The following is a 25,698-nucleotide window of genomic DNA, read 5'->3' on the forward strand; positions in this document are numbered from 1 at the left end:
GAACGAAATGAAATCATTTTGTGGTTTTTCTTGCACAGTTGGCATGCTGAAGGAGAAACTGCCACACACATAATGACAGGGAAGCTGTCTGAGGTGATGTTTGTGAGGTACTATTGAGTTTCCAGGCTAATTGATTGAATCTGGAGAATATTCCAAGCTGATGGTGAGCAAGAGTAGTTACTATTTTCTACTGTGCTGCACATAAAAGGGACCAGCCCATCCATAAGGTATCCCAGTGAGATGCAAGCCCATCCTGGTTGCCACCAGCAGGCTACTGGCAGCTCTGGAAGAGATGAGGACACCCCAGGTCAGGGTGGTGCTGGAGCTGTGTTGGCAGGGAGCTTCTGGAAAGCTTCTGCTGGCACCTCCTGAAGTCAGCTTGCCAAGACAGAGACAGGTTTTCACTCCCTGAGAAAGCTAATTAAAACTCGTGGTTTAATTCTAGCTTTGATACCTGGAGGATGTCAGAATGTGCCTTCAAGTCTAACTGCTTACAGCAGTGAGGAAATGACAGTGGGTGTCAAAAAGGAAAATAAGTTGACTTAAAGTGACATTGTGGACTAAACAGATTTCTTCATGTCTTAGAGGTGGGCTCTGTCATATCCAAAGGCACTTTTACTCATGAATTATTTGCATTGCTACTTCCTGACAATTTAAACACTGACACTCGTGAACAATAAGGAAAATTGCAATCAGAATTTCTTTTAATTGTGCATCTCACCCAGCACTTGACCACCTTTGTTCTGGACCGAAAAGAGGCAATGATTACAGTGGATGATGGGATAAGGAAGCTGAAATTGTTGGATGCCAAAGGCAAAGTGTGGACTCAAGACATGATTCTTCAAGTGGATGACAAAGCTGTCAGTTTGGTGGACTTGGAATCAAAGGTAAGGGCTGTGAGTGACAGGCTCATTTTCAGAGAGAGAGAAAAAGGGAGAGAGCAGGAAAATGATGTATGTGAGATTGAAGATTTTAATTAGCTTATTATCACTTTCCCTTTTTAGCTCATGCCGTTTTTCTGAGATGAGGACATTGTATAGTAAGGTGGTATTTTGTGTTTTCTTCTTTTTTTTTTTTTTCCTTCTTCTGACAGAATGAACTGGAGAATTTTCCTTTAAGCACAATTCAGCATTGCCAAGCTGTGATGAATGCATGCAACTACAATTCAATTCTTGCATTAATATGTAAAGAACCAACCCAAAACAAGCCTGATTTGCATCTTTTCCAGTGTGATGAAATTAAGGTAAGATAATAATGAAGATCTGCTATGACTTATTTGAATAGGGGAGATGGAATGAATTGACCAGTCCAGTGGATAAAGAGAAATGAGCTGATTCATAGAAAATAATGCTGTATTTTTATTCTTATAAATATGCTATAAATTTAATGCACTTATGATATCAGCACTACTTATAATATGTTAGTAAATGCAGTGTAGTATGGATTGCAAAGGAGTAATCTAATATTTAAACTGAATCTTTAATTCATGCTCAAATATGTCCTTATTGTAAATATTGATATTTGGACTCTATAGCTGCTAATTTAGGTCTGCAAATATATAAAGCTCTGGAAAATGTCTATGGTTTGCCTTCACACTTCCAAAAAACTGGTGTAAAGTAATTGAGTTAACTCAAATTTATTTTATAATCTGCAAAGAGCTCATCAGAGCCCTGAATCTTACCTACTTTTTCTGCTCATTTTTCACTGAACAATTAAATATTCTCTACATTCTTACCTCTCTGCATCTCTGCTCTGCTGGAGAGATCTTGAAAGGGAAAATATTCCTTGCAGGAGGGGCAAAACAAGGAAAGAGATTGCTTGTCTCTGATGAAAATATTACCTTCCAAGTGTAATTCTTTTAATGTATTCTGCAGTACTTCTTCATTTCTTAGGCTATAAATTTTAATTGTGAGTTATTCTCTGTAATTCCAGTTGATAATTTCATGGGGATTTCTTAATTCCTTTGTAGCAGTTTGTATTATTGTCTTGAAACAACAGACTGTTAATCACACTGTGCAACAGTTTTGGGATTAGCATGGTGAGAGTGGTGTGAGGATGATTAATTATGGTGTGATTGTGTGATTTCAAGGGGGTATTGTGTTAAATATTGCAGGGATCTCTTTTGAGATGTGTTTGGACCCAGCCTCTCAATGTGTAGAGTTGCATTTTTGAAGTTGTTCCTCTGTGAACATATAAAAAATATAAAGTACATATGCATGATTTGGAGGTCCAGTATCTCCCTTTGTTCTCAAGTATTGTTTGATTCTTTGGCCATATCCTGGGTTTTTTTCCTTACCCATGAAACTTTACTGGTTTTGAAAGTTTAGGTCTTTCTCTGTAGGCTTTTCCCTGCTTTTGTTCAAAGTGACAAGCAACTCCAGGAGCCTCTGCAACAAAAAAATAGTTAAAATCAATACTATTTGGGGCATTCTATCATTTTATAAACATGAAAAAAATTAAATAGTAAGTACCAAGAGTACTGGATTAATGGAATCCTTCTGGGTTCAAGTTCTTCTGGTCTCCTAAAGTTTTTTTCTATTAATACTGTAAACTGAAAGTATCATAACTATTCTATAGTGAAATCCATTGTAGCCTGAAAAGTTCCATCATCCCCTTGAACCCTAAATTCAACAATGTCTTCTGGCCCTAGCAGAAGTTACACATTCCTCCCAAAAAGGTACTCACTTCTACATGATGAGTGCTAGGAAAGGTCCTTGCAGAGAGAGCCAGACCCTGACAGATTTGGGGCTTTGTAGGAAATTAATTTGTCAGCTGAAGATACATAACAGCCTTGTAAATCCTGCGAGAAGCCGTGACCTATTTAATGCAAGATCTATTCAAATAATGCTTTAGACATGCATCAAAATTCCACTTGTGGGGCCAGGGTGGAGGCACACTGCAGTTGTGGAGTGGCAGGAACAGACAGATCAGGGAATCTTCTGAAAAATTCATCTTCTGTTACAAAGAGAAATTGGAGGCTGTCATTATTTCTGAAAGGAAATTGTGTCATTATCATCTACGAGTTAGTTTTTTAATGCTTATGCTGCTGCCATCTATAGTAGTTCTGCTGCTTCTATATTTAGTAGATTTTGTAGTCTGAGACAAACAAAATACTTGAGACAACCAAAAATTATGTATGCAGAGGGGAAAAGTAGCTTATGCATTATTGGTTGACTTGAGGTAATTACAGCTGTTCAGACAAATTTGGTGTCTAGATTCTGTACTTGTGTGATGATAATGCTTGAGCCTGGAATAGTGACAAAAATACCAACTCCCAGATTTTGTTCTGTTCTTTTTTTTTGTTTTGTTTATGTGTAAAATAATTTGTCCCAGTGCTTTTAAATAGATGGGATTTGATAATACCATCTAGAGGTGAGATATTTAATTCAAAGGTCTGGATACAGTAGCTGATTCCTGATGTTTTCTGCTCCTGTCTCCTTAGGCTACCCTTATTCATGAAGATATTGAAAGTGCAATCAGTGACAGTAAAAGTGGGAAACAAAAGAAGAGGCTTGAAACACTGAGGTAAAAATCCAACTTCTTGGCATCAAATAGTGTGACAGCACTCAGAAGCTCTCCAGGTTGGCCTGCTGTCTTTTGGGATTTTCTGGGGGGCTTGAGCTTTTTTCTTCTAGCTACTAATATACTTCCAAAGCCTTATGTATTAAAGCCTTATCTTGCTTTAATCATTTTCTCATGGTCTGTCAATTTATAGTGGCAGTCTTACCTTTCCCAGCTCTGCCTTTGTGATGGGAACAACTGAGATCAGTTCCACTTGCCAGAGAATGGAATTGCATGTCTCAGTTCTGCATATGGATCAGGTAGTTCAGAATTTGAACTAAAAAACTCAAATTCCCCATAACTCCAAGGAAATAAGATTATGTTAAAAGCTTTTGGGATCTGAAGATGTTGAATAAAACAGTGACTGAAGATTTAATAATCTTCTTGCCTGCCTGTTTAATGATGCTGAAGTCTTCTTGTTTCCCTGGTAGCAAAGTCTTCTCTGCCAGTTAAAAAATGTGAGGGAAAGAATCTGTTGGGTTCAGAAAAGATGAATACAGAAATGAGATGTAGCAAAGGAAGGCATAAAAATATTAGATACTGAATGGTGATGGTAGTAGCTTGTGAGAAATTCAGTGTGTAACTATGTGCTGATAGTCTCAATAATAACTGTGCTCAGATAGAGAAGTCTCTGCTGGACAAAAATTAGAATAAATGTATAATAGTTCTGGATACCTCTTAAATTCTGATGTGCAACTTACAAAGACTTCCAAGAGCAAGGGGCACTCCTAGAAAAACAAAAGAGCACCCAAGCTGTGTCTAACTCTATTTGCAGGTTTAAAATTAAACAAATAGACTTTACCATTGTGGGAATGTTACAAACCAGGTGTAAGCACCAAGAGACAATCCAGAGGGACTCAAACACCTTGGATGTGCTGGGACACTAATGAGGTTTAACTGGGAGAAGGATGTAGGTCAGGCCATCTGCTGGGACAAATAATCCGAGATATCAGTCTGCAAGGGCTGAGTTCCTCCCTGCTGCCTCCTGTGCTGTCATTGGGTCCCAGGGAGAGACCCCCCTGCTTTTCTGAGGGTCTGGGGCATTCTTGGGGTGCTGCAAGGCTGCTGAGGAGTGAAAGGGGACTGGAGAAAGGAAAGGCAAAGGAAATTTGTTGTTGTTGTTGTTATAAGCTGTTCAAAGACCAAACGACATTTGATGTTCTGTGGTCCCGTTGTTGAATGCTGGGACTGAAATGGGTTTATAAAAGATGAATTTAAGGTGAAGATCTACTTTTAAATAGAGCTCTGGGGAAGGAATGAGGGATATGAATGACAGGAGCTACTATGTAGGTTTTTTTTTTTTTGTCTGTTGGTATCAAGGTGCAGAATGAATTCAAAGACCTCTTTCCTTACAGAGCTGGAAAATTGCAGGTGGGAACATTGAAATGTTTGTATCAAGACAGGATGAAAAGGCCCCTGTTACAAAACAGATCAGCTAGTGAACTTGGTTTTCTTGGTAGGGTTTTAAGCAAAAGCTGGTTGACAACTGGCCTGACTTGGGGGAACTAGATACTTGATTTGTGATGGCTGAAAAGTAGGTTCAAATCTTCTCATTTTCTCTCATACAAAAGAAAAGTCCCACCCTTAGAACTGCACGTGGTGGTAAAAATGCCCCCTAATTTTAATGCCACCAAGCCACTGAATTTATCTGTGTAACCTGGCAGGTCTGGTCGTGTTCTTGGGCATTTCCCAGGTGACAAAGGTTTGCTCACTCCCACGTGGAGTGGGTTTCCTGCTGTGTTCAGTATTTTTACACACCATGGTCTTGAGTGCATGGTCTGCAGTCGAGGGGGTCCTTGTGAAGCCTCCTGGTTTCCTCTCATCAAGCACTCGAGAACAGAACGTTTTTCCTCCCAGTGTCACTTGTTGTCAGGATTGCTATGGGTTTAGGTCTCTGAAGAGCAGAGCAATTGTTGGTTGCTGTAAAGTTGTTCATTGTAAAAGCAAAAGACAAAGAGTCCCAAGTGTTAAAATCCATGTTAAAGCTTTTGGCATAGTGTCCCAAATAGAAATAAAGTCCTGGGCAGAGGCAGTTTCTTTGGTACAGAATCCTGAGCCTTTCTTCTTCTCTTCTTTTCTTTTTGTTCTTCCTCTTCTTTCATGTGGTGGTAGTGATGATGATGATGATGATGATGATGATGATGATGATGGTTGAGAGAGTGAGAGAGCTCTCACTCCAATACAGGATTCTTATTTACAAATTATCCAATGAGATAAAAACACGAACCTGCAGCATTTCTTTTAAGCTTACTAGAATTCTAGTTATAATACAAAAGTTTACACATGACTTGCTCATACAGCCTGTCTGTTGTATCTGAGGAATGTAAGCAATATTCTTACTGTATTTTTATTATGTCTAGAATTATGGTTTTGAGCTCTCACTGCAGCTTGTTTTTGAAACTCGTTTCCTACACCAGATTCTAAGGCTTTTGCTCTTTAAGGCACTCAAAACATATCCTTACTTACTTAAAACTAAGATTTATACTTCTGCTTCATATCTATGCAACTTAATAACACTTCTACTTACTGAAAACTAAAGTTTACACCTGTTTCATGTCTGTGTTAACATGTTTTAATACATTGATATAATTAACATGTTTTAATACATGGATATAATTAATATATTTTAGTACATTGATATAATTAACATGTTTTAATACATTGATATAATTAACATGTTTTAATACATTGATATAATTAACATGTTTTAATACATTGATATAATTAACATGTTTTAATACATTGATATAATTAATATATTTTAATACATTGATATAATCGATATGTTTTAATACATTGATACAATCGATATATTTTAATACATTGATGTAATTAACATGTTTTAGTACATCGATATAATCAATATATTTTAATGCATTGATATAATTAATATATTTTAATGCATTGGTATAATTAATATATTTTAATACATTTATATAAATAATATGTTTTAATACATTGCTATAATGAATATGTTTTAACACATTGCTACAATTAACATGTTTTAGTACATTGATATAATGAATATATTTTAATTTCTCCGGATGTTTTTAATTCACACCATTCATTTTGAGGCCTGTGTTTTTTTTTTTTTCCCACACCCCCAACACGGTGTATGCTCTGTGCTCTTCCTGCAGGATGATTTCCAAAGCTGACAGTGCCATCCCTCCACCCCCCCGGGCTCCTGCCCCGGTGCCCCCCGGGACCATCACTCAGGTGGATGTGCGGAGCCGAGTGGCAGCGTGGTCAGCCTGGGCATCCGAGCAGGGCGACTGTGAGTGCTCCTATTCCTGTTCCTATTCCTGCTCCTATTCCTGTTCCTATTCCTGTTCCTGCCCCTGCCGGGGGCTTTGGGCTGCCTCGGGACAGCAGCACAAGCGATTTTGTTACGGGGAAAATTTGGGGGAGTTTGTTACAAGTTCCGGTTGTTAATTTTCTAAGTTAACTCTTGTCCTGTGGTGATTTGATGAAGAAGTTCGTAGCGTTTCGAGTTAGTTGAAATGTTACAATAAGTTAAATTAATGTCAGTTAAAAGTTTGACGGGGTCCAGGATGGCGTGGGGGTTGTGGTGACACCTTGGGGGTGAGGCCAGCGCAGTGACATCAGTGCCATAAAATGAGATTGATGGAAGGAGCGGTCCGGTCACTCGATGTCCCGAGAGAATGGTTGGACAGGAATGAACCGTGATAAGGACCAATAAAAGCCCCAAAATCGGACCAGTTATCAGGGGGATCCAAACCCCACCAATCCTGGACCCAAGGGGGGTACAAAAGGGGCTGTCAGGCTCCTGCTGGATGCTCTCCTGAGCATTTCATTTCCAAGGGATCTCCCGTTTTGTTGGGGTTCCACACATTTGTATCATTTTCCAGCTTTAATAAACCAGTGCCTCTTTTACAAGAAAGTTGTTACCATTTTAAAAGACCGGGTGACTTTCAGCTAAGAGCTCTGGCCCCGTTCATTACAATTTGGGGTGACTTTTTCTCCCTGGCAGTAGCTGGAGGCAGCACTGGTGGTACAAGGTCAGCCCTGCTGGGAGCTGGCAGAGGAATTTCCCAGCCTGGTTTTTTTTTTGGGATGCCCCAATGCCTGATATGGGGACAAAGATCTGTCATAACCTGATTTGTCATTTAGCCATTCTGTGTTTTTACTCGTGCTTAGCTGGGTGTGGGTTCCAGGTTTTGATCTGGGCTTTTTTGGTATGGGTGGTAACAGCAGCACAATAATCTAATGATGCTCTCCTCAGTATAGGGCCAGATATTTTGGATGACTAAAACGTAAAATCATAGATTAAAAGGTGACTTGAGATCAGCACTATTTATTTATATTGTGTTTATCTTTATAATGGCTGCTTTGGCTGATTAGTTTCTTAGGGATTTTTTGGTTTTATTTTTTTGGGTTTTTTTTAAAGACTTAACTAGGAAATGCTGTAACTTTAACATTCCTAATGGGTTGGGATTTTTCTGTTTGATGGTTGTTTGTGGGTTTTTTCCATCTAATATTTTGATCAGATTTCTTTAAAAATAAAAATTCTTTAGAAATAATAAAGTTCCTTCTATAAAACACACAAAAAAGGTTAAGATGAAGCCTCTTTTTTTTTTTTTTTTGTTTAGCTTGGGTTCTTTTAATAATAGATATTAAGACTGAACCATTAAAAACCTTGGATTCCTTATAATTTTTGTTTTATTTAATTATATCTATATCACTCAACTAAGTACACGACTATGTAAAGAAAACAACTACAGATATTCAGGGAAATCTGAAATGTTAAGAATTCTTTAATCTGTGTACTCACAGTATTACATCTGTTTTGATTAAAGGCTGTCTTGTTCTTCTGCTTGAGTTCTCACATCAGAAAATTTTCATTAGTTTAGAGTCTTGTCAGACCTGTTGTGGATCTGAGTTCCTGCAGTTCCTTTTATTCCATGGATCTTTTCTAAAATGTGTTTACTGAAATCCCACCTGTTCACTAATGCAGTGGAGTACTTAGTGTGGGTTAAAAATGCAAAGCTTATAACTCCTCAAAAAATTCACCCCTTGTTATTTTCAAAAGAGTCACTGATTCTGGGCATTGTTATTTGAAATATCAATTCTATCACATCATTCTCTCTTCTTTCTGTGTTTCCAGACTTGGCATCCCTTTTTGCCAATAACTTTTTTCATAAGAATTGTCTTCAAAGCCACTGCATTCTTTCTTGCTCGCTTCTGCTGGAGTAGCTTTCAGCATATTTTGGGATGATTCCTAATTACATTGCATTTATAATCTGCCACTTTGTGTTGCATTTTTATTTTTTTTATATTTAAAGCCTGGTACCATACTTCTGCAATTAACTTCATTTATGAAGTTAAGTAAACTGAAAGCAAGTACAGAAGCTTTTTTTGTGAGCTCTGACAGGATCAGGCATTAAGGTGCAAGATTTTCAGTTTCTGTGGAGTCCATGCAAAGGGAATGGTAGAATTTTGTCCATCTTTTTCCTACAGTAGTGCACTTTAATGCAGAAACTGTATAGAAATTGTTATATACTAATAAACTAATCTTATTCCCTTCTTCCCTCTTTGCAGATGAAAAGCACAGACAATACCATGAGCAGGAAGAAACAGCAGAGATGATAGCAGCCAGGATTGACAGAGATGTTGTAAGTGAGGAGCTACAAATAATACTGCCTCATAGCTGTGAAATTTTGCTACTCTCCTTTGTGGGAAGATTTTTCTCCACATGAGAAATTCAGTTCTGGAGAAAATCTTTCCAAGCAGTCTCTGCTGGTTGTGGTAAATCTAAAATGAACAGGTGGCAGTTTCTTTTCTTAATTTTCTTTTTTAAAAAGAAAGAAAATCACACTGAATGTTGATGACAAGTTTTCTGCTGTGAAGAGCTGGAAATATAAATTGTATTTTTTTTAAGTAGACTGATTTCAGCAAAATATGTAAAAGGCTAAAAAAATTCCATCAATTTAGCAGGACCTGGATATGTGTAATACCTAGAAAATAAACATGATCATTTCTGAAGGCAGGTGGACCATGTTTATTTATGACTTAAAACATTCCTGCATATAAGCAACAATATTGGGCATGCTCCATGGAATATTCAAGAGAAAAGCATATTGGGACTGCAGGATTGGTGTCTTTGTGTTTTCCCTCGGGGTTCACTCATTCTTCTCCAGTTACTCTTTGAAATCAATTCTTCAAAGAGCTCTTCTCCACAAACAGCTTAATTTTTAGAGAGCTTCACCAAATAGCTCAATACTTAGTACTAAAGGAGATTATGAAGTTTATACTCTTTATGAAAATGCTCTCCATTCAAATAATTGCAATTTTTTTTCGTGTGCTCTCAGCAAAAATGTAATGTGGAAGTAAATTGGGTAATTGCAATCTAAGCTTGGCTATCTTGTTACACATATTTTGAAAAGTTCCAGCGGGCCTACGTTTTTAATAGAATTAAAATTTAACGTAATTTACGGGTATATAAATTTAAAACCACAAGGAATCTAAATATGAAATGTTTAATTCCCGCATGGAATTTATTCCAAGGAAGCTATTGGTGTCTGGGGGTGTGGACATTTCAATTTCTGAAGTGTTTCTGCTATAGATTCTGTAGAGAAACATTTACTTTTCTTTTCTCCCACAGCAAATTCTGAACCATATTTTGGATGACATCGAGTATTTTGTCACCAAACTGCAAAAAGCTGCTGAAGCATTTGCTGAACTTTCAAAGAGGAAGAAAACTAAAAAAAGTAAAAAGAAAGGACCTGGAGGTAAGAGCTTGTACTGCACACAATTCTCAGGATCATTGAAGGAGCTAGGGAATGTCTTTTTGTGTGGTTTTTTTTAATCAATGTAGCAATTTTCTCTTAATTTGAGTACAAAGGTTCCTAAGCAAAATATTTTTAGAGGGAAAATATTAAAATCTTGAAGTCAGTGGGAAATGACAAATTAGAGATGTGACCACAAAATATGCTCCTGCTTTGGTTGTATATTTACAAAATTCTGTAAGATGGTAAATTTATTATGTATGTTGTTATTTACTATATCTAGAATATTTCTGGGGCCTATACAGATATAAACAGGTGTATAAAAATCTCATTTTGCTCACCAGAGGGTGTCCTCACTCTCCGTGCAAAGCCACCACCCCCAGATGAATTTGTTGACTGCTTCCAAAAATTCAAGCACGGCTTCAACCTTCTGGTAAGTGATGGCAATTCGTGGGTCTGAGATGTGAGGCCAGGCCAGGGCTGGCCACCTCTGGGCTACCTTGGCCTCTGAGCTTTGGGATGCTGCTACCCAGGTTCTCTGCACAGGGACCAGATGAGCATGTTTGGTGTTCAGCTCCATTGTGTTTCTTCCTTTCCTGGTTCTTTAAAGCCTTTTTCTTGGGAAATTTGTGTTTTGAATCATCAAAGAATTCCTAGGAATGTCTGTGGGGCTCACAGCTCTGCTGTGTGTTTGCCAAGCATCACCAGCTGTGCCTTTAATTTGATTTTATTCAGCCATGCCCATCAGACTCCCTGTGCTTGTTGCCATCATTACCCAGGACCTTCTGGACTCACAATGTTCCATCCAACAAATTGCTGTCTCTTTGTGGGTTCTCAATAAGCAGAGATGATAATTTAAGAGCTTTCTGCTGCCATCTCCTCTTCTGCAAGGGGCAGTCTCCCATTCCAGGGAGGCAGCACGTGGGACACCTCCAAAGCATTTTCTGTCTGTCTGACTGTCCCTTCCAGCTGCTGGAGAGGCTGTGCCAGTAGGGAAAACTGCTCCTGAATTCACTGAGTCAAATCAGCTTCTTTCTGCCTCCTGGGAAACGAATTCTGATTGCAGGAAATATTTAGACATGTTAAAAATATCTTAAAAAAAGAAACCAAAACAACAAAACCCGAAGCTGCATCAAGTGTTGTGGTTCTGACCTTAAGGGGTTGCTGTTTTGAGGGAGGATGAATATCTTGGAATGTGTTTATCCTTCTCAGTTAAAGATGGAATGTTCAGGGGTTTTTTTTCCATTCTTTCTACTACATTCTGCATTTAAATTAGTTTTTCACCCAAGAACAATCTGTGCATCTTTGAGTCTTTCTCTTTTGTGCAGAGGTCACAGCTCTTGTTTTGATGCTCAGCAGCATCTGGGACCTGGTTCCAGTGTTGCTTTTGAAGAGTTGTGCTGTGGCATTGCTTTAACAATGCTTTGCTTCAGCATCTTTGCTGGAGCAACAAAAGCCTGAAATTTGTGCTTTGTGTCGGGCAAGGACTGTATAAAATGAAGAATCTGGTTTAAAAAGAAAAGGAGTGGCTAGAGGAATAAAATCTTGAAGTAGAATGGAAATTGCTTTAAAACCTCACGCTGGAAGCTTCTAGAAATGCCTGCCATCTGTCAAAAAGCTCTAGATAGGCTGGGACTGGGTTGTTATGACTGAGGAACAATGTAGAGGAAGTTATTAGAAGCAAAAACACATCCTCCTCCTCCTTTCTTCATTTAGAGGGACAGTTGGATGCAAAAGCAGAGCAAGGGTAGCCAAAAGCAGTTTGGGGAACAGATGGGAAGTGCAATAGAAATTACTATCACTCTTCAAAGCACATTTGGGCTCCTTATTTCTGGAGCCTGCAAAGCCAATGGGTGATCAGTAGATAAAAAGAAATTCTTCAAAGAGCTCTGTCAGTGAATTTTAATGGTTTGGGGTTTTTAGAGTATTATTTTTATGGTGGTGTTTGGTCATAGGTTGGACTTGATGATTTCAGAGGTTTTTCATAGAAATATCTTATTATAGCAGGTAAAGTAATAGATGAAATTAATTATTGATAGATGGGATAGTCATGGACTGGTGGGGAAAAATCACATATATAGAACAAAATGTTGATGCAATAGAGATTCCTGGGAGAAAGACATCTGTGTTCAGTGTGATCAACCAAGCAAATGGTAAAAACCATCAGGGAAAAAAAAAAAAACTACAACAGAACGTTTACAAAGAGCATCAATTTACCACCATGTTACCTGGCCTGATTTTTTTTTGCCAGTGTAGCCAAATTGAAGAAGGTCCAGGGTGGACAGGAATGCTTGAAGGAATTACTTCAGCTTGGAAAAGACCAGATTCAGGAATAATATAATAAGTCTGGAAATGGTTATGAGCATTGCTAGAAAAAGTGAGTTGAGAAGGACAATTTAGTTTTATTTGGAGAGTTTGCAGAATACTTATGAAAGTAAGAGGTGTCAGATTTCCAAAGGAGATGCTTCTTCACAAAACATGTAATTTGGTTGTGGAAATTCTTGTTTTGCACAAGAGGTGCTAAAATATGCATGGAGTCCAGAGCCATGGGATGGCTGAGCACTGGCACTTAGTGAGTGTTGCAGGACAAGTAGGTGGACCTGAGCAGGGATGGTCATTCTTATGTAAAGTGTTTATTGTCTCAATAGTTAAATGTTCCTTAAAATTTGGGTTTTTTTGCCTTCAGGCCAAGTTGAAGTTCCATATCCAAAATCCTAGTGCAGCTGATCTGGTTCATTTTCTCTTTACCCCACTACACATGGTAAGCTTTTACAGTTTTCTAAGTGTTTACCTTCAGAACTCTTGTATTTATATGCTCTGTAATCTCTTCAATTATTACAAGATTGAAATGTTGTGTCCCTGGACAATAAGTAAGGAGAAATGTTTGTATCTCAGGATGAGGTTTTCTTTGGAAAATAATTTATATCCTTTTCTGCATATTTTCCCTTCCGTTAAATGTATTCATTTAAATAATCTTCAGCCTTGTGTTACACTTTGCCATTATAATTTTGAACTAGCAATAAAAAAATTGAGGTTCTCTACATAATGCAGGAGGAGAGCTGAAAGAAAAATTTAATGGAATTATGTGTGGCTTTCATCAGTAAAACATAAACTACACTGCCCAGAGTGGGTCTAAATAAAAAATAGTTGAGAGTTCTCCAGCAATAAATAGTTTGGTTAATTTGTAGGACATCAAGACACACTGTTAAATTAAGGGTTTTTCCTTCTGGGGGGTGTTTTTATGAGTAGTGACTGTTTCCTAGCAGCACTGTAGATGACATAAATTCACAGCCACTTCCTTACTGACAACCTGCACGTTCTTGGCATTGTTTTAATCCATGGATTCAGGTGGTACAGACAACAGGAGGCCCAGAGCTTGCTAGCACAGTGCTCAGCCCCCTGCTGACAAAGGACACCATAGACTTCCTGAGGTACACTGTCACCAGCGAGGAGGGACAGCTCTGGATGTCCCTGGGTGATTCATGGACCAAAGCCAGGTGAGAAAAATCCTCAGCTTTTAGAGAACTTCCTCTAAAATCAAGATTTTTGACATGGTTCTCCAGCCCCCGATAAATTCAATATTATTTTGTTAGGATTTGGACTCTTGAGGACTGTTCTTTGAAGGTTTGGGAAGGAAATCTTTGGGATTTGAGATCTCAAGGAGAGACAAAATGCAGAGAATTTTTTTTTTGTCAGTGATATCCAGAACTCTTGACATAATCTTCTGCAATATCTTTTTCTGAACTATCCCTTGCATGTTTCCAGTTGTTTTTCACCATTATTTTTTTCAGCCCATCTATCTGGACTTCATTAAACAATTTGAAGATGCAATAAAGACTGACGACACGTTAAATAATAGCATCAAATGTCTGTTTTCAATTTCTAATAATTATTAGAAGTTAAAAATTTGGGTTAGTTTGAAATTAAGTGAAAAGAAAAATCTTAAATTAGCAAAGTGCATTTTGACTCTATAATCTGAGGTAGATAAGTACATTTGATGATGATGAAGTATGCAGCACGTTTTTTTGTGTTTATTCATCCTTGCTCTTAACTTTCAGATTGGAACACAAATGTCTACCAGATGGATTTTGTTTTTATTGATGATTTTTATTATTTATTTGGTTGATTGAGAGCTGTAGAGTGTAAGGAAGGCTGCATGGAAGGAGTGGAAATGGCCTCATAAATTTGGAGCCCCGTGCAGGGAAAATTTATACTGGGGGACAGAGTGTTATGTGTAGTGCAAAGCCAGAGCAGGAAAGCATTAATTTATTATTAATTAATTTATTATTAATTATTACTACAGAGAATGCTAATGGAACTCTGAAAAGCAGAACAGTATTTTATAAAGATCTATATACTATAGAACAACAAATGTGATGATAATTTTTGTGTCCTGGAGCATGTAGAGTTGGGTGGGGTTTATGTCTGTAGAAGATATTGTTTGGTTTTTTTGGTTTTGGTGTAGCTACGCCCCCTAAGCTTCCATGCTTCACACCTGCTTTCAGGTGTTCTTACAAAGCTGGCTGTTTCTCTGAAATCTTTTCTTGGTGCTTTCACACAAGTATTTTGCAATATTTTGCAATATTTTTCCCCACATTCCACCATTAAAACAAATCCTAGATTTGTTCTGACTGATTCTCCTATTACCCATCCTTTGCTAAAAAGCAGAAGTTTGTTATCTTTTATCCTTTTAGCAGCAAACTCCTTCTGCAGGGCACTGCAGGGAGGATAGTTGAGGTAAATAAATGTGTTCTGCTGATTCTCTCTGTTCTAGCATGTTTCTGCCTGTATAATAATAAAACTACTAAATAAATAAATAATTTCTGCCTGTATGCTAATAAAACTACTCTACTCTCCTCTATACTAATAGAAACCCTAAAGCATTTCAGTTTATGGGAAGCCTATTGAACCAGCATTCCTGTAGCCTTGACACAGATTTCTAATTTGCTTTTCCCCACAGAGCTGAATGGCCAAAAGACCATTTCATCCCCCCCTATGTCCCCCGTTTCCGAAATGGTTGGGAGCCCCCTCTGCTGAATTTCATGGGAGCTCCAAAGGAGCAGGAGCTCAACCATTTGGCTGAGTCTGTGGCCAACGTGGCAGAGCAGCAGAGGAAGCAGGAGATGAAGAGACTGTCCAGTGAGGTAAGCTCCTGCAAAAAGTGTTAATTAGTTAATTAACACCAACCAAACCCTGCCTTCCCGAGGACAAGATTCTGGGGCATTGCTGGAGTAACCCTGGCACCTGTTTGAAAAAGCTTCCAGTGACAGAATTTCATGTTATAGGAAACCAAACACCTGCCCAGCCACCAAAAATGCAAATATAAGGGTTTTTTTTATTTTTTTATTTTTTTTTTGCTGACCTTGAACTTGTGCACTTCCCTGCCTCAGCTGGGAGGGCAGCCCAAGCCCCACAGGGTCAGTTTGATTTGAGCTCTGCTATCAGATCCCATCGATTTTGGGCCATAAATACTTTGGGCAATGTTCGAACCAAAGTGCTGCCAATCACAGGCACAATCTAAAAGAAAGTATCCACCCTTTTTTTGGTGGAATTTTGGACTTCAACTGCTTCTTCATAAATGTGGATTTTATTATTCTTTTCATTAATCTGTTGATACTTTCACTGTATTGCTTATAAATATTCAGAGGTGCTCTCAGGGCAATGTCATGTCAGGTAGGTTAGACCTACTTTGAAAAAAAAACAACAAACTGCTGATTAGGAAAATGATTGTATAAAACATTTTCCCAAAATTTTCTTCTAAGGAATGTCACAAATTTAGGAAAATGAGGTTATTCTCTTTAAAGAATGGAAATATGCATCACCATAAAAAGCCTTTAGAGAAAGCAGGGTGCATTTCCTACTTTATAGCCAGTCCTTTGTTTCTCAGCCAAGATTCTATCCCTTCATTTTCAATAGAATTCATCAGAAAATGAACTTTGATTTTTGTGAAAAATTTAAGAATATATGTGGATTTTGTTGCTTTTAAATTAACAATAAAAGGGTATTGCCTTCTTAAACGTACAAAAATTTTCCTTTTGGAAGATACTGTTTTTTGTTGTGAGGACACAAGAGTTAATTTAATTTTTTTTTTTAATTTTTTACACTGGTTTTAGTTTAAATCTACTGTTAGCTAATCCAATGTACCCTTTTAGCAGCAGTGAGATGGAAGAACACCTAAGAATTTCCTAGGTTCACTTAAGACTCTTTTCTGTCTTGGGGAATTATAATTGGCTGTTATGGGATGTTGTTTTCTTACAGATCAATTCTCTAATTTGAGATAGCAAATCCTCCCCAGCAAAAACTTCCCAGTCAAAAAAAAAAGGTCTACTCAGCTATAGAGACAAAATTTAAAAAAAAGTAAAACCTCTGCCAAGCAAAGGAGGAATAATATGAAATATATTTGATTACTTAAAGCTCTGTTTGGCTTTTTGCCTAACAAGATACACAAGAATAAATGAGACAAAAATTCAGTTATTGCCAGTGATTCATTTTGAGAATAAAAGCATTTAGTACAATTAATAGGCACAGTAATGTGAAATATAGCTTTTGCCATTGCTGTGACCTCCCAAAAAAAATATCAAACATTGTCTATTGTCTCACTTTTCACTTCTGATCTACATTTCCATGTGGTTTTTTTTGTTTATATTGTGCTCCTTCTAAATAATAATAATTATAATGATAATAATAATAATAATGATAATAATATTAAGAACAACAACAGACAAGAGTATTGAAACTTTCCCCATAGCATTAAAAAAAGATCATTAATTTTTCTCTTCTGAAGACTCTAAGAAGTTCATGTTATTTATTTATATAACAACCTAAAACAAATGTGAAGGGGGAGAATATATTGAGGTGTTTTCAGTTGCCTGTGTTTCAGGGAGTTGATTTCACCTCAGTCTTTTTCATGCACTGGTAGTTGTTTATGGCAACTTAATCTGTTTGTCTTAACCATCAAAAGACACACACACATACAGAATTTATTTTTTTAATTTCATATATATATATATATACACATATATACATATTTAATACACATATGCAAATACACATATATATACATATACCCATATGTACATATATATATTCACATATATATGTATATTTATATATGCCTGGTTCCTGGGATGTCAGGCATTGGTTTCATAACTCTCACTGATTCCAACAAGGATCTGGGCAGGTGATTTAACCTTGGTGCCTTGGCTCCCTGTGCCCATGCCTCCCTAGCAATCCCTGGGGGAAAAGGCTCTGAGCTGTGAAATTCTGCAGGTGCTCAGCTGGGAAAAGCTGCTGTGCAAAAAACCTGTTCAGTGTGCAGCAAAAAGCACCACCCTGAAATGGGTGATAGCAGGGTAATCATTCTTTCTTAAGCCTGCTGTAATGGTTTGTTCAGTGAGGAGCAGTGGAAAATTGAGATGAGGATGGAAGTGTTCCTGTCTTGCCTCTGGTGCTGGTGTGGAATTCACCTCCCCAGAGCCAAGGCTGCCTGTGCATGGCTGTGCTGGCAGAGCTGAGAGGCTGCCTGGCTGTGCTGGCATCAGGAAAAGGGGTTTTTTAGCAGATTCCCACCCCTAGAAAACTCGTTTTTTCTTTCCATTCTTGAATTCCTGAATCTTAAGATTCAGTCACACATGCAGCTCCCAGCAGAGGGGTTTCAAGGTGGAGGCAGTTAAAAAATGAGGATTTCAAATGGTGGTGGAACAACCAGTGAGGCTAAAGGGATGCAAATAATTTGTGTGTGAGGTAGAACAAATTCCTGCTTCCTGGGTGTCTTTCACCTTGGCCTAAGGCAGGTGACACTGGAGATTTTTTTCCAAAGACATCTTTCCAAAGTGTTTTAAAGAATATTCTGTTTTTATGGGTAGCTCTGTGGGGTTTAATTGCTTTTCATAAACCCTCAGCCCCCTAAGTGAGTACCTCTGCCAGAGATAGAGATTAGGTGAGAAACTCTCCTGTGGCCACATCAACAGAGATAAGAAAAAAAAGCCAAAAGCGAAAACAAAGCAGGAGAAAACTAAAAAAACCACAACAGCCAGACTTAAAGATTTGGCAAATTCTGGTGAATCTCAGGCAGTCCCATTTGTGCAGCTGGATGGTATAAGGAAAGGATATAAAATTAGCTATTTCAATATCATAACACCCACACATGAGCTGTTAAGCTTGGTTTTGGTTTTGGAAATGGTGATTAATATCATTCTTGCCTTAGAAGGAGAGTGTTGATGCTGAATTTAAGATGGGGTTTTTTGGTTAAAAAAAAATAAATTTCCTAAAGCCTTGAATGTTTTTACATATGTGCTTGTGATAAAGTAGGATTGTTTTCCCTGATTAAAATCCATAATTATACCTACTATACACTCCTTTTTGCATTTCTTTGTGAACTGTAGCCATATTCAGTGAGGGTGTGACATGAATGAGCTTTTTCATATTATGATCTTGCAATAGAGTGATCATTTTATTCTTACAGAGACTTACTGTTGGCTGGGCTAGAGGTTTGTGGCTTGAAGTGTGTGTCCAGAAGAGAATCTCAGAGCAGTTTTACTGTGCAGTTTGGGTTCAGAACAGAATCTCAGAGCAGTTTTACCATGCAGTTTGGTCTAGAACAGAATCCCAGAGCAGTTTTACTGTGCAGTTTGGGTTCAGGTTCAGAACAGAATCCCAGAGCAGTTTTACTGTGCAGTTTGGTCTAGAACAGAATCCCAGAGCAGTTTTACTGTGCAGTTTGGGTTCAGAACAGAATCTCAGAGCAGTTTTACCATGCAGTTTATTTTAAAGCAGCTCAGCCATTGTTTATAAGTTGTGTTGCTGCAGTGATATCTGAGAGATGACACAGCCCTTGTCCCAGAGAACTCTTTTCCTCAAGAGCATCCTGTGCAATATTAATGCAGTGGGACGACTCGGGATGGAAATTCCTTTATCCTCATCCTTTTCATCTCCGCGTTTACGCACTTGAAACGCTGGAGTTATTAACTTTTCATGGCAGAACCGTGGGCACCACGGGTTTGTTTTATTTTTTTTGAGGATGGGGGGATGCTGGCAGGCCTGAAGAGCAGGGGGAGGATGACACTGATGCTTTGTTCCCTTCTTGCCTTGCAGCCTCCCGGCGTTCCCGACTACCCCCCGGCGGATGGGTATGCATTCAGTAACACCATGTACAAGAGAGGGCCTCTGCTGGACCAGGGGGCAGCTGTGGCTGCCTTTAAGCAAACTGTTAGCCGACATGTAGATAGGTAACCCTGCCCTGCCAGCAGCCCTGGGGCTGTGGAAAACTGTCCCCACTTCTTGCTCTTGGGGTGGCGGGGTCTGTGACTGCCTCTGGTTGTGTGCTTGTCTCTGCTGGGGAAGGGGTTCTGTTCATTCTGCTTTTCCTTATCTAAAGTGTGTGGCATTAAGGCTCTTTTTTGTATGATTTCTATGAAATATCCTGTTTTATCTATGATGTTAAATTGCTGCTTTTGTCAGAAATGATACGGTGGAGTTCCAGTCCAATTGCACCTACTTCGGTTCAAATTTTATTTCCGATTTGTTTCACTTTAAATACACTCTTTGCTCTTTTCAGAATTACAAAGAATGACAAGTCTGCTCTGAGATTCACCTGTCCTCCTTTTGAGTAATTGTTTGATTTTCTTAGCTGCTCATTTAGTACTCTCTCATCTCCTGCTTTTTATTTTCTGGATTGGTGTCTAAATACCCACTTTCAGAACAGTGACACCTTTTCTCTTCCATCCTCTTTCAAATGCTACAGAAAATGCTCTGAAATAGCAAACAGTGTCTTTTTGCACATCCTCTTTCACCCCCTTCATTTTGTCCTAAAACTGAATAACTTGACAAGATGATATGCAGTGATCCTTGGCCCCGTCTCTGGGGGGAATTTATACCAGCACAAACTGTGGAAGCAGATCAGTAAAGAAGCTCTGGAATTGCTCTCCTGTACCTAACCATATTCCATATATGCTATATGAAAAGTATTTTGTCTTATGAGCCATGGAAGACGTTTAAGCTAAGTTTTGAGGATCAATCTGCTGATTAAAGCAACTTCCATATAATTCTTTTGATGAAAACCCTTTCAGAATCCCAAGTTTTGAGCCATGTGCTAAAAGATCCTGGTGTTAATCTGCATGCAAGCCAATTCCCATGTGGTGTGCAGGTTGAAGACACAATTATTTTCCTGAACTTTAGATTTAATCTTCATGGCAACAGCAGCAGAGGAGTCATCTCCTAATTGCTTCCTCAGACTTGATTGCCTGGTGCATTCAATGGTCTTGGGACCATTTATCTTGAAATCTAGATGATCTGCACTCTAAATTCCCTTACTTGTAATGTGGTAAGACCTGTTTTGTCCTTTCAGAGTAAGAATATTCCATACAAAGGGGTTTTTTTTGCCTTCAGTTTTAGAGGGAGAGGCACAGCATTGAACTGATGATATCAGGGGGTCTGTCTGGAACTGAAAGAGTTACCCAAGCCTCCTTTGTGGCTGGTAAAGAGAAATGGGTGTTTCTAAGAAACAGTTTATGAAAGGTGAAATTAGGCTTTGGAAAGCTGTGGAGTGTGACCTGCTGTAGTGGTGCCTGTTTCCCACTGCTGATATAAAACATTCTTCCCTTGGGTGATGCAAATAAAGTGTCAGAATCTTAGACTTTCAGTGGGCATGAGGTATTTCAGGAAGTCTGATGCTGAAGAATTTTCAGCAGGTTTTGTTCTGTTTCAAAGGAACTGTTTTGTGCTGTGTAGTTTGGTTTTCACTGTCATTTGATGAAAAGCTCTCTGAAAGTCTGTGCAACTCTCTAGTGTCTTGATTAGTGTACAGTGAAGAGCTGAGGTCTGAAATTCTGGTGTATCTGATATAGGCAGTAAGAAACACAGTGGAGGATGGATGGAGGGAAATGATCAGAATATTTGTGCCCACAGTAAACTGGCTCATTAGGCTGGGCTTGAAGAATGGGGTCCCTTCAGAAAAATTCATCCATTGTCTGGCCCATGTTCTGGGCACGTTGCTGAGTCAAGTAAAACTTAAATGTAGACATTTAAAAAAATTTTTCCCGAGTTATATTTTTTGAAGGAATCAGGATAGTTAGGTGTGGGCAAAATAGGAAGACGCAGTTACTGAAATGATTTTGGAAGGGCTGCTTAAAAGTAAAAGTGCTGTCAGAGCTACATTAGTCATATCTCTGAGATAGTAAGAAAGAAAATCAAAATTATATGAATTTTAATGGGGTAGCAGGAAATATTGGTATTACTCACACATTGTTCAGCCTTGTAACATCTATTCTGCAGGCTGGGGGTCATCCCCTGCTTTTCACTCTCTCCTTAAATACTGTTAGTGTTTTGTCTTTCTTTCCAAATAATCTTTCAATCTAAATATGATTTTCCTTGGTTCTGCTCTTCAAGTCAAGTGAGACACTTCTCCACAGCCATGCAACAGCCAGGCAGCTGCTGGATTGCTGAGGCACACCTGGAACCCAGAATTACACAGCAGCAGCAGCAGCAACCACCTGTGTTCATATCCCAGGGCTGGCACCTTGTAGCCTGCATTTCAATGCATGCATTGCTTCATGTTTTATTTAGCTGTTTAAATTTATTTATTTATTTATGTTTATGTTTCATATTTATTTATGTTCATTTATTTATTTGTTCGTGTAGGTGGGGGTTTTTTGTTTGTTTGTTTGCTTTCTTTACTGTCTGGTATGGGTCTATGTTGTAGGGTGTGATTTGCAATAAGTGTATAAAGTTGCTTTTAGAGGGGAAGAGAGACTTTCTCAATTGAAAAATGTTATATCAAAGAAAGTAGCAGCTCTTTAACCAAAGGCATTCTGGACAGCTCGTTCCTCATTGAAACAGAAAGGTTCAGAGCTTACTGAGATATGCCTTGTTCTACAATGAATCCTGTGTGTAACTGGCAAGAAGTTATTTCTCAATCTTAATTGATAAAGTAACTTGAAGTTATTAAAGTCGATGGCATCTTATGGTCAATTAAGAAAACCGATCTACAGTAGGTGAACATTTTTTAGAGTTTAACTCCATTAGTATTGATGGCAAAAATTTATTCATCTATTATGTATTTGAAACAATCTGTGATGAACACTTGAAGTACAATTTCATACAAAGCCCAAGCTATCAATTATATACTAATTATAGTCCTTTGTTTATATGGCAAATGACTGTTTAATCTTCTGTAGGAAAAGTAACTAAATATAGAGTACAAGTTTATTTTGAAACAATAGCACCTGCTAATCTCGGTTCTTATCATACATCTTGCCAGCAGCAAGCTTGCAAGCTTAGCAAGATTAGCAGATCTTGAGGTCTGTATATTTCAGCCACCTCTTTATTTTGTTTTATTTGTACTTTTTTTGGCACTTCAATCAGTGGATTACGAATGGGCAGTTCTACAGCAGCGTCATATTATGGTTGAGAGGTTTTCACTTGAAAAAATATTTTGCAGGTTATTCAAAGAGGACATTTTGTGGTTTTAATTGCTTGACTGTCTCACTGAACGATAGCGTGGTGTTTGCTTTGCAGAAACTATGAAGCACACAATAAAACACAGGGCAAGAAATATGCCAAATGCAAGTATGAATTCGTGGCAAGAAACAACAGTGAGCTTTCTGTCCTGAAAGAAGAGATTGTGGAGGTAATTCTGTTTGCAAAGACAACACACAAATTGCTGGTGCTGCTCAAAGCTGAGGGTACCTTTCCTGTGGACAGTGTGGCTTTCCTTAATGTTTGCTTCAATTTCTGTGTTTGACTTGTCTGCCTTGGTATGGAAAGCTCAGTTAATTTGTTTTGCATCACTTTTGCTGATTTAGGAAGGGTGCTGTAGAAATCCGTGCTCGAAATACATTTGTGTGTTCCTTCCACCTTCTCTAGCGTTGCTTTTAAATATTAAGTGGTGTTTAAATAACTATCTGTGTACACATAGGGTACAGGGAAGGACTGTTCTGTCCTGCAGGATGTGGAACCATAAAAGTGAGATACATTTGGAAGGGAGGGAGCGACAAAGGGAGGAAATGCTGAGTATGAGAATGTGGGGCAGTCTGACTGCTCCTGGCCATCCTGCTCCCATTCCCTGGTTTTTAAAAAGTGTTGTGTCCCCAAATCCGTGCTCCCCCAGAGCTGCCTTTATTTGGGATATTAGTAATTATTTATTCCTTTTGTCAGCAGCATGTGGGTTGTAGAGATGGCAGCATCTCTGGGCAAGAATTTGATTTTTGTTCCACTGCACCTCCCTGAGTTTTACAGAACTTATTTACACACTTGTATATTCTTTCTTGAGAGACCCATTTTGCCAAGTGCAATAGAACCATGTGGAATTAATGATGGTGAGAATCAGGGAAGGTACAGGGGTTTCTCAGGGACACATCTGTTGGCAGATGCAGAACCTGGCAAAGCTGTGGCTTTGTTCTGAAATGATTCAAAGCACTGGCAGGAGGAAAGTCAGAAAAGGTATGTAATTAATTTGTTTAGTTTGTTGTTTTGTTTTTTTGTTTTTTTTCAGATTCTGGATGACAGAAAGCAGTGGTGGAAGGTTCAGAACAAAAGTGGCAGCACAGGCTTTGTGCCAAACAACATTTTGGACCCTCTGAGGAGCACAGAAGGAGGTCAGGGATGGCCAGAGCCTGCCTACACCCGCACCATCCAGGTACTGCCCATCCCGGGAGCAAAACCTCCTTTGGCAGGGTCGGGGTGTGCTTGAGGAGAAGGGACACAGCCACAGCTGGAACAGCTGGAACAGCTCTGTGCCCCTCTGGTATAGCACAAATCATTCACATTTCTTGTAGAGGCTGATTTTCTGTACCTCACAGAGAATAGAGTTGATAGAGATGCAGCAAAATGTTTGACCTCTTTTTTTTTTTATTTAACCTGCTTATTTGCTTAGAAGTGGTAACTTCAGTCCTAATGGATGTGCATGCATTTATTTTAATTGCAAAAATCCTTTGTGAATTGATAGCTGTTGATGCCAAAGAAGGAGTTTGAATTATTTAAGGTAGGGTCATCTTTGTTTTTCCTAGAAGAGTGAACTCCAGCTTTCCCTTTTATTTTCTGTCTTTGTGTGTCTCTATCCCAGTCATGAATTTATTTGATTATTGTAATTTTGGAGTCATAAAAAGGAGGTCTATTTGCTTTTGAATTCAAAAAAGCAGGTATTTTTCAATCTGTTATCCTGACCTAATTTTAATTTTCTTTCTTTCATGTAGTGGTGTGGAACTAATATTTTTGTTGTTGTTATTTCTTTTATATGTGGAATAGAATTACAGGGTAAATTACTTAAAAAAAATTCTTGCATCAGCACAATTATCCACCCAAGTAAGGATACACAGGATAAAGTTGCAATATGTACTTTCAGACAAAATTTTAAGGGGGTTAGAGGCTGTTAAAATAAGAAGTTATATTTTGTAAGACCTCTTTGTGTCCTCTTTTTTCCTAATGATATTGAAAGTTAAGGCAAACAAGTTTGGATTAAGCAGAAATTCCAGGCCTGCCTCTAAATCAGACTTTTAAACCAAACTTCTGTTGAAGCTTGAAATTTAACAATTTAATCTAACCTAATATTCATTCATTGTGTCTGCACCTTCCAGCTGATGACTGAAAACCAAGAAATGCCACAATGTTTTACAAAATAATGCAGTGAACCTGCCTTGGCCTTGTTGGGCTTGAATCAGACAATTTCTGAGCTGTCCTGTCCCAAATTGTTTGCCTGTAACATCTTGCCTCATTCTGCATTGGTTGTGGATTTGCCTGTCTGAAGTGAAGCATGCATCCAGAGTGCTTTTCAAATCATGATTTAAAGATCTGGTTTGGTTTTTTTTCCCCTCCCTGTGCATGTTATTTTGTGTGTTTGAAATTTCCCACCGAATCCTGAGCAGGCTGAGCACGGTTTCAGTGGAGATTCTCACACAATTCTTCTGTCATGAACTGCAGGCTTTGAGGTTTTCTGTTTGAAACAATGGCAAGACATGGCATATAATAAAATAATCATTTCCACGAAGCATTCTCCATGGACCTATGAAAATTAGGGTCAGGGGACACCGTTTAAGATAAGTTTGTTACTTTGCCCTCTGGCAGGTTATTCTGCAGCTTGATCATATTCAAATGGGAGCTTGAAACACTGTGAAATTATTTATGAACATAATGAATTGCACAGGATAAATGAAGCCTTTACCAAGACATGTCAGTAATGTTGTTTTAACTTCGTGGTGATTATTATAATTTTAGTACTCCTGAGCATTCTCATTTGTCAGTTTTCCTGTGATGGACTTAAACTGGGAAGTGTTTGCATAACTCCATTTATTTTCACAACATCACTATGAGACATTGCTGCTATTTCAGAGAGAACTCGTGCTTGAAGGGATGAATGTCTTGCCCAAAATCAGACAGGAGAACCTGTGGGTAGAGCAGT

General features: G+C 38.4%; 1 protein-coding gene across 6 annotated transcripts in view; it reads left to right on the forward strand.

The window, feature by feature from the left end:
- The window catches only part of EPS8 (EGFR pathway substrate 8, signaling adaptor), a 124,643-nt gene that overhangs the window by 82,218 nt on the left and 16,727 nt on the right, over window positions 1-25,698 (forward strand). For 5 of the 6 annotated variants that reach the window (XM_088164533.1, XM_088164537.1, XM_088164534.1 and 2 more), the window contains exons 6-18: window positions 726-887; window positions 1,094-1,243; window positions 3,443-3,525; window positions 6,699-6,835; window positions 9,121-9,194; window positions 10,184-10,310; window positions 10,652-10,740; window positions 12,994-13,068; window positions 13,656-13,804; window positions 15,268-15,451; window positions 19,401-19,534; window positions 22,821-22,932; window positions 23,797-23,940. In XM_088164533.1, coding sequence (XP_088020659.1) covers window positions 726-887; window positions 1,094-1,243; window positions 3,443-3,525; window positions 6,699-6,835; window positions 9,121-9,194; window positions 10,184-10,310; window positions 10,652-10,740; window positions 12,994-13,068; window positions 13,656-13,804; window positions 15,268-15,451; window positions 19,401-19,534; window positions 22,821-22,932; window positions 23,797-23,940 — 1,620 coding nt within the window. The remainder of the gene's footprint in view (window positions 1-725; window positions 888-1,093; window positions 1,244-3,442; window positions 3,526-6,698; window positions 6,836-9,120; window positions 9,195-10,183; window positions 10,311-10,651; window positions 10,741-12,993; window positions 13,069-13,655; window positions 13,805-15,267; window positions 15,452-19,400; window positions 19,535-22,820; window positions 22,933-23,796; window positions 23,941-25,698) is intronic. The other variant, XM_088164538.1, reaches the window with a different exon arrangement.

Source organism: Sturnus vulgaris, chromosome 5 (genome assembly GCF_052056855.1).
Source record: "Sturnus vulgaris isolate bStuVul1 chromosome 5, bStuVul1.hap1, whole genome shotgun sequence".
NCBI lineage: Eukaryota > Metazoa > Chordata > Aves > Passeriformes > Sturnidae > Sturnus > Sturnus vulgaris.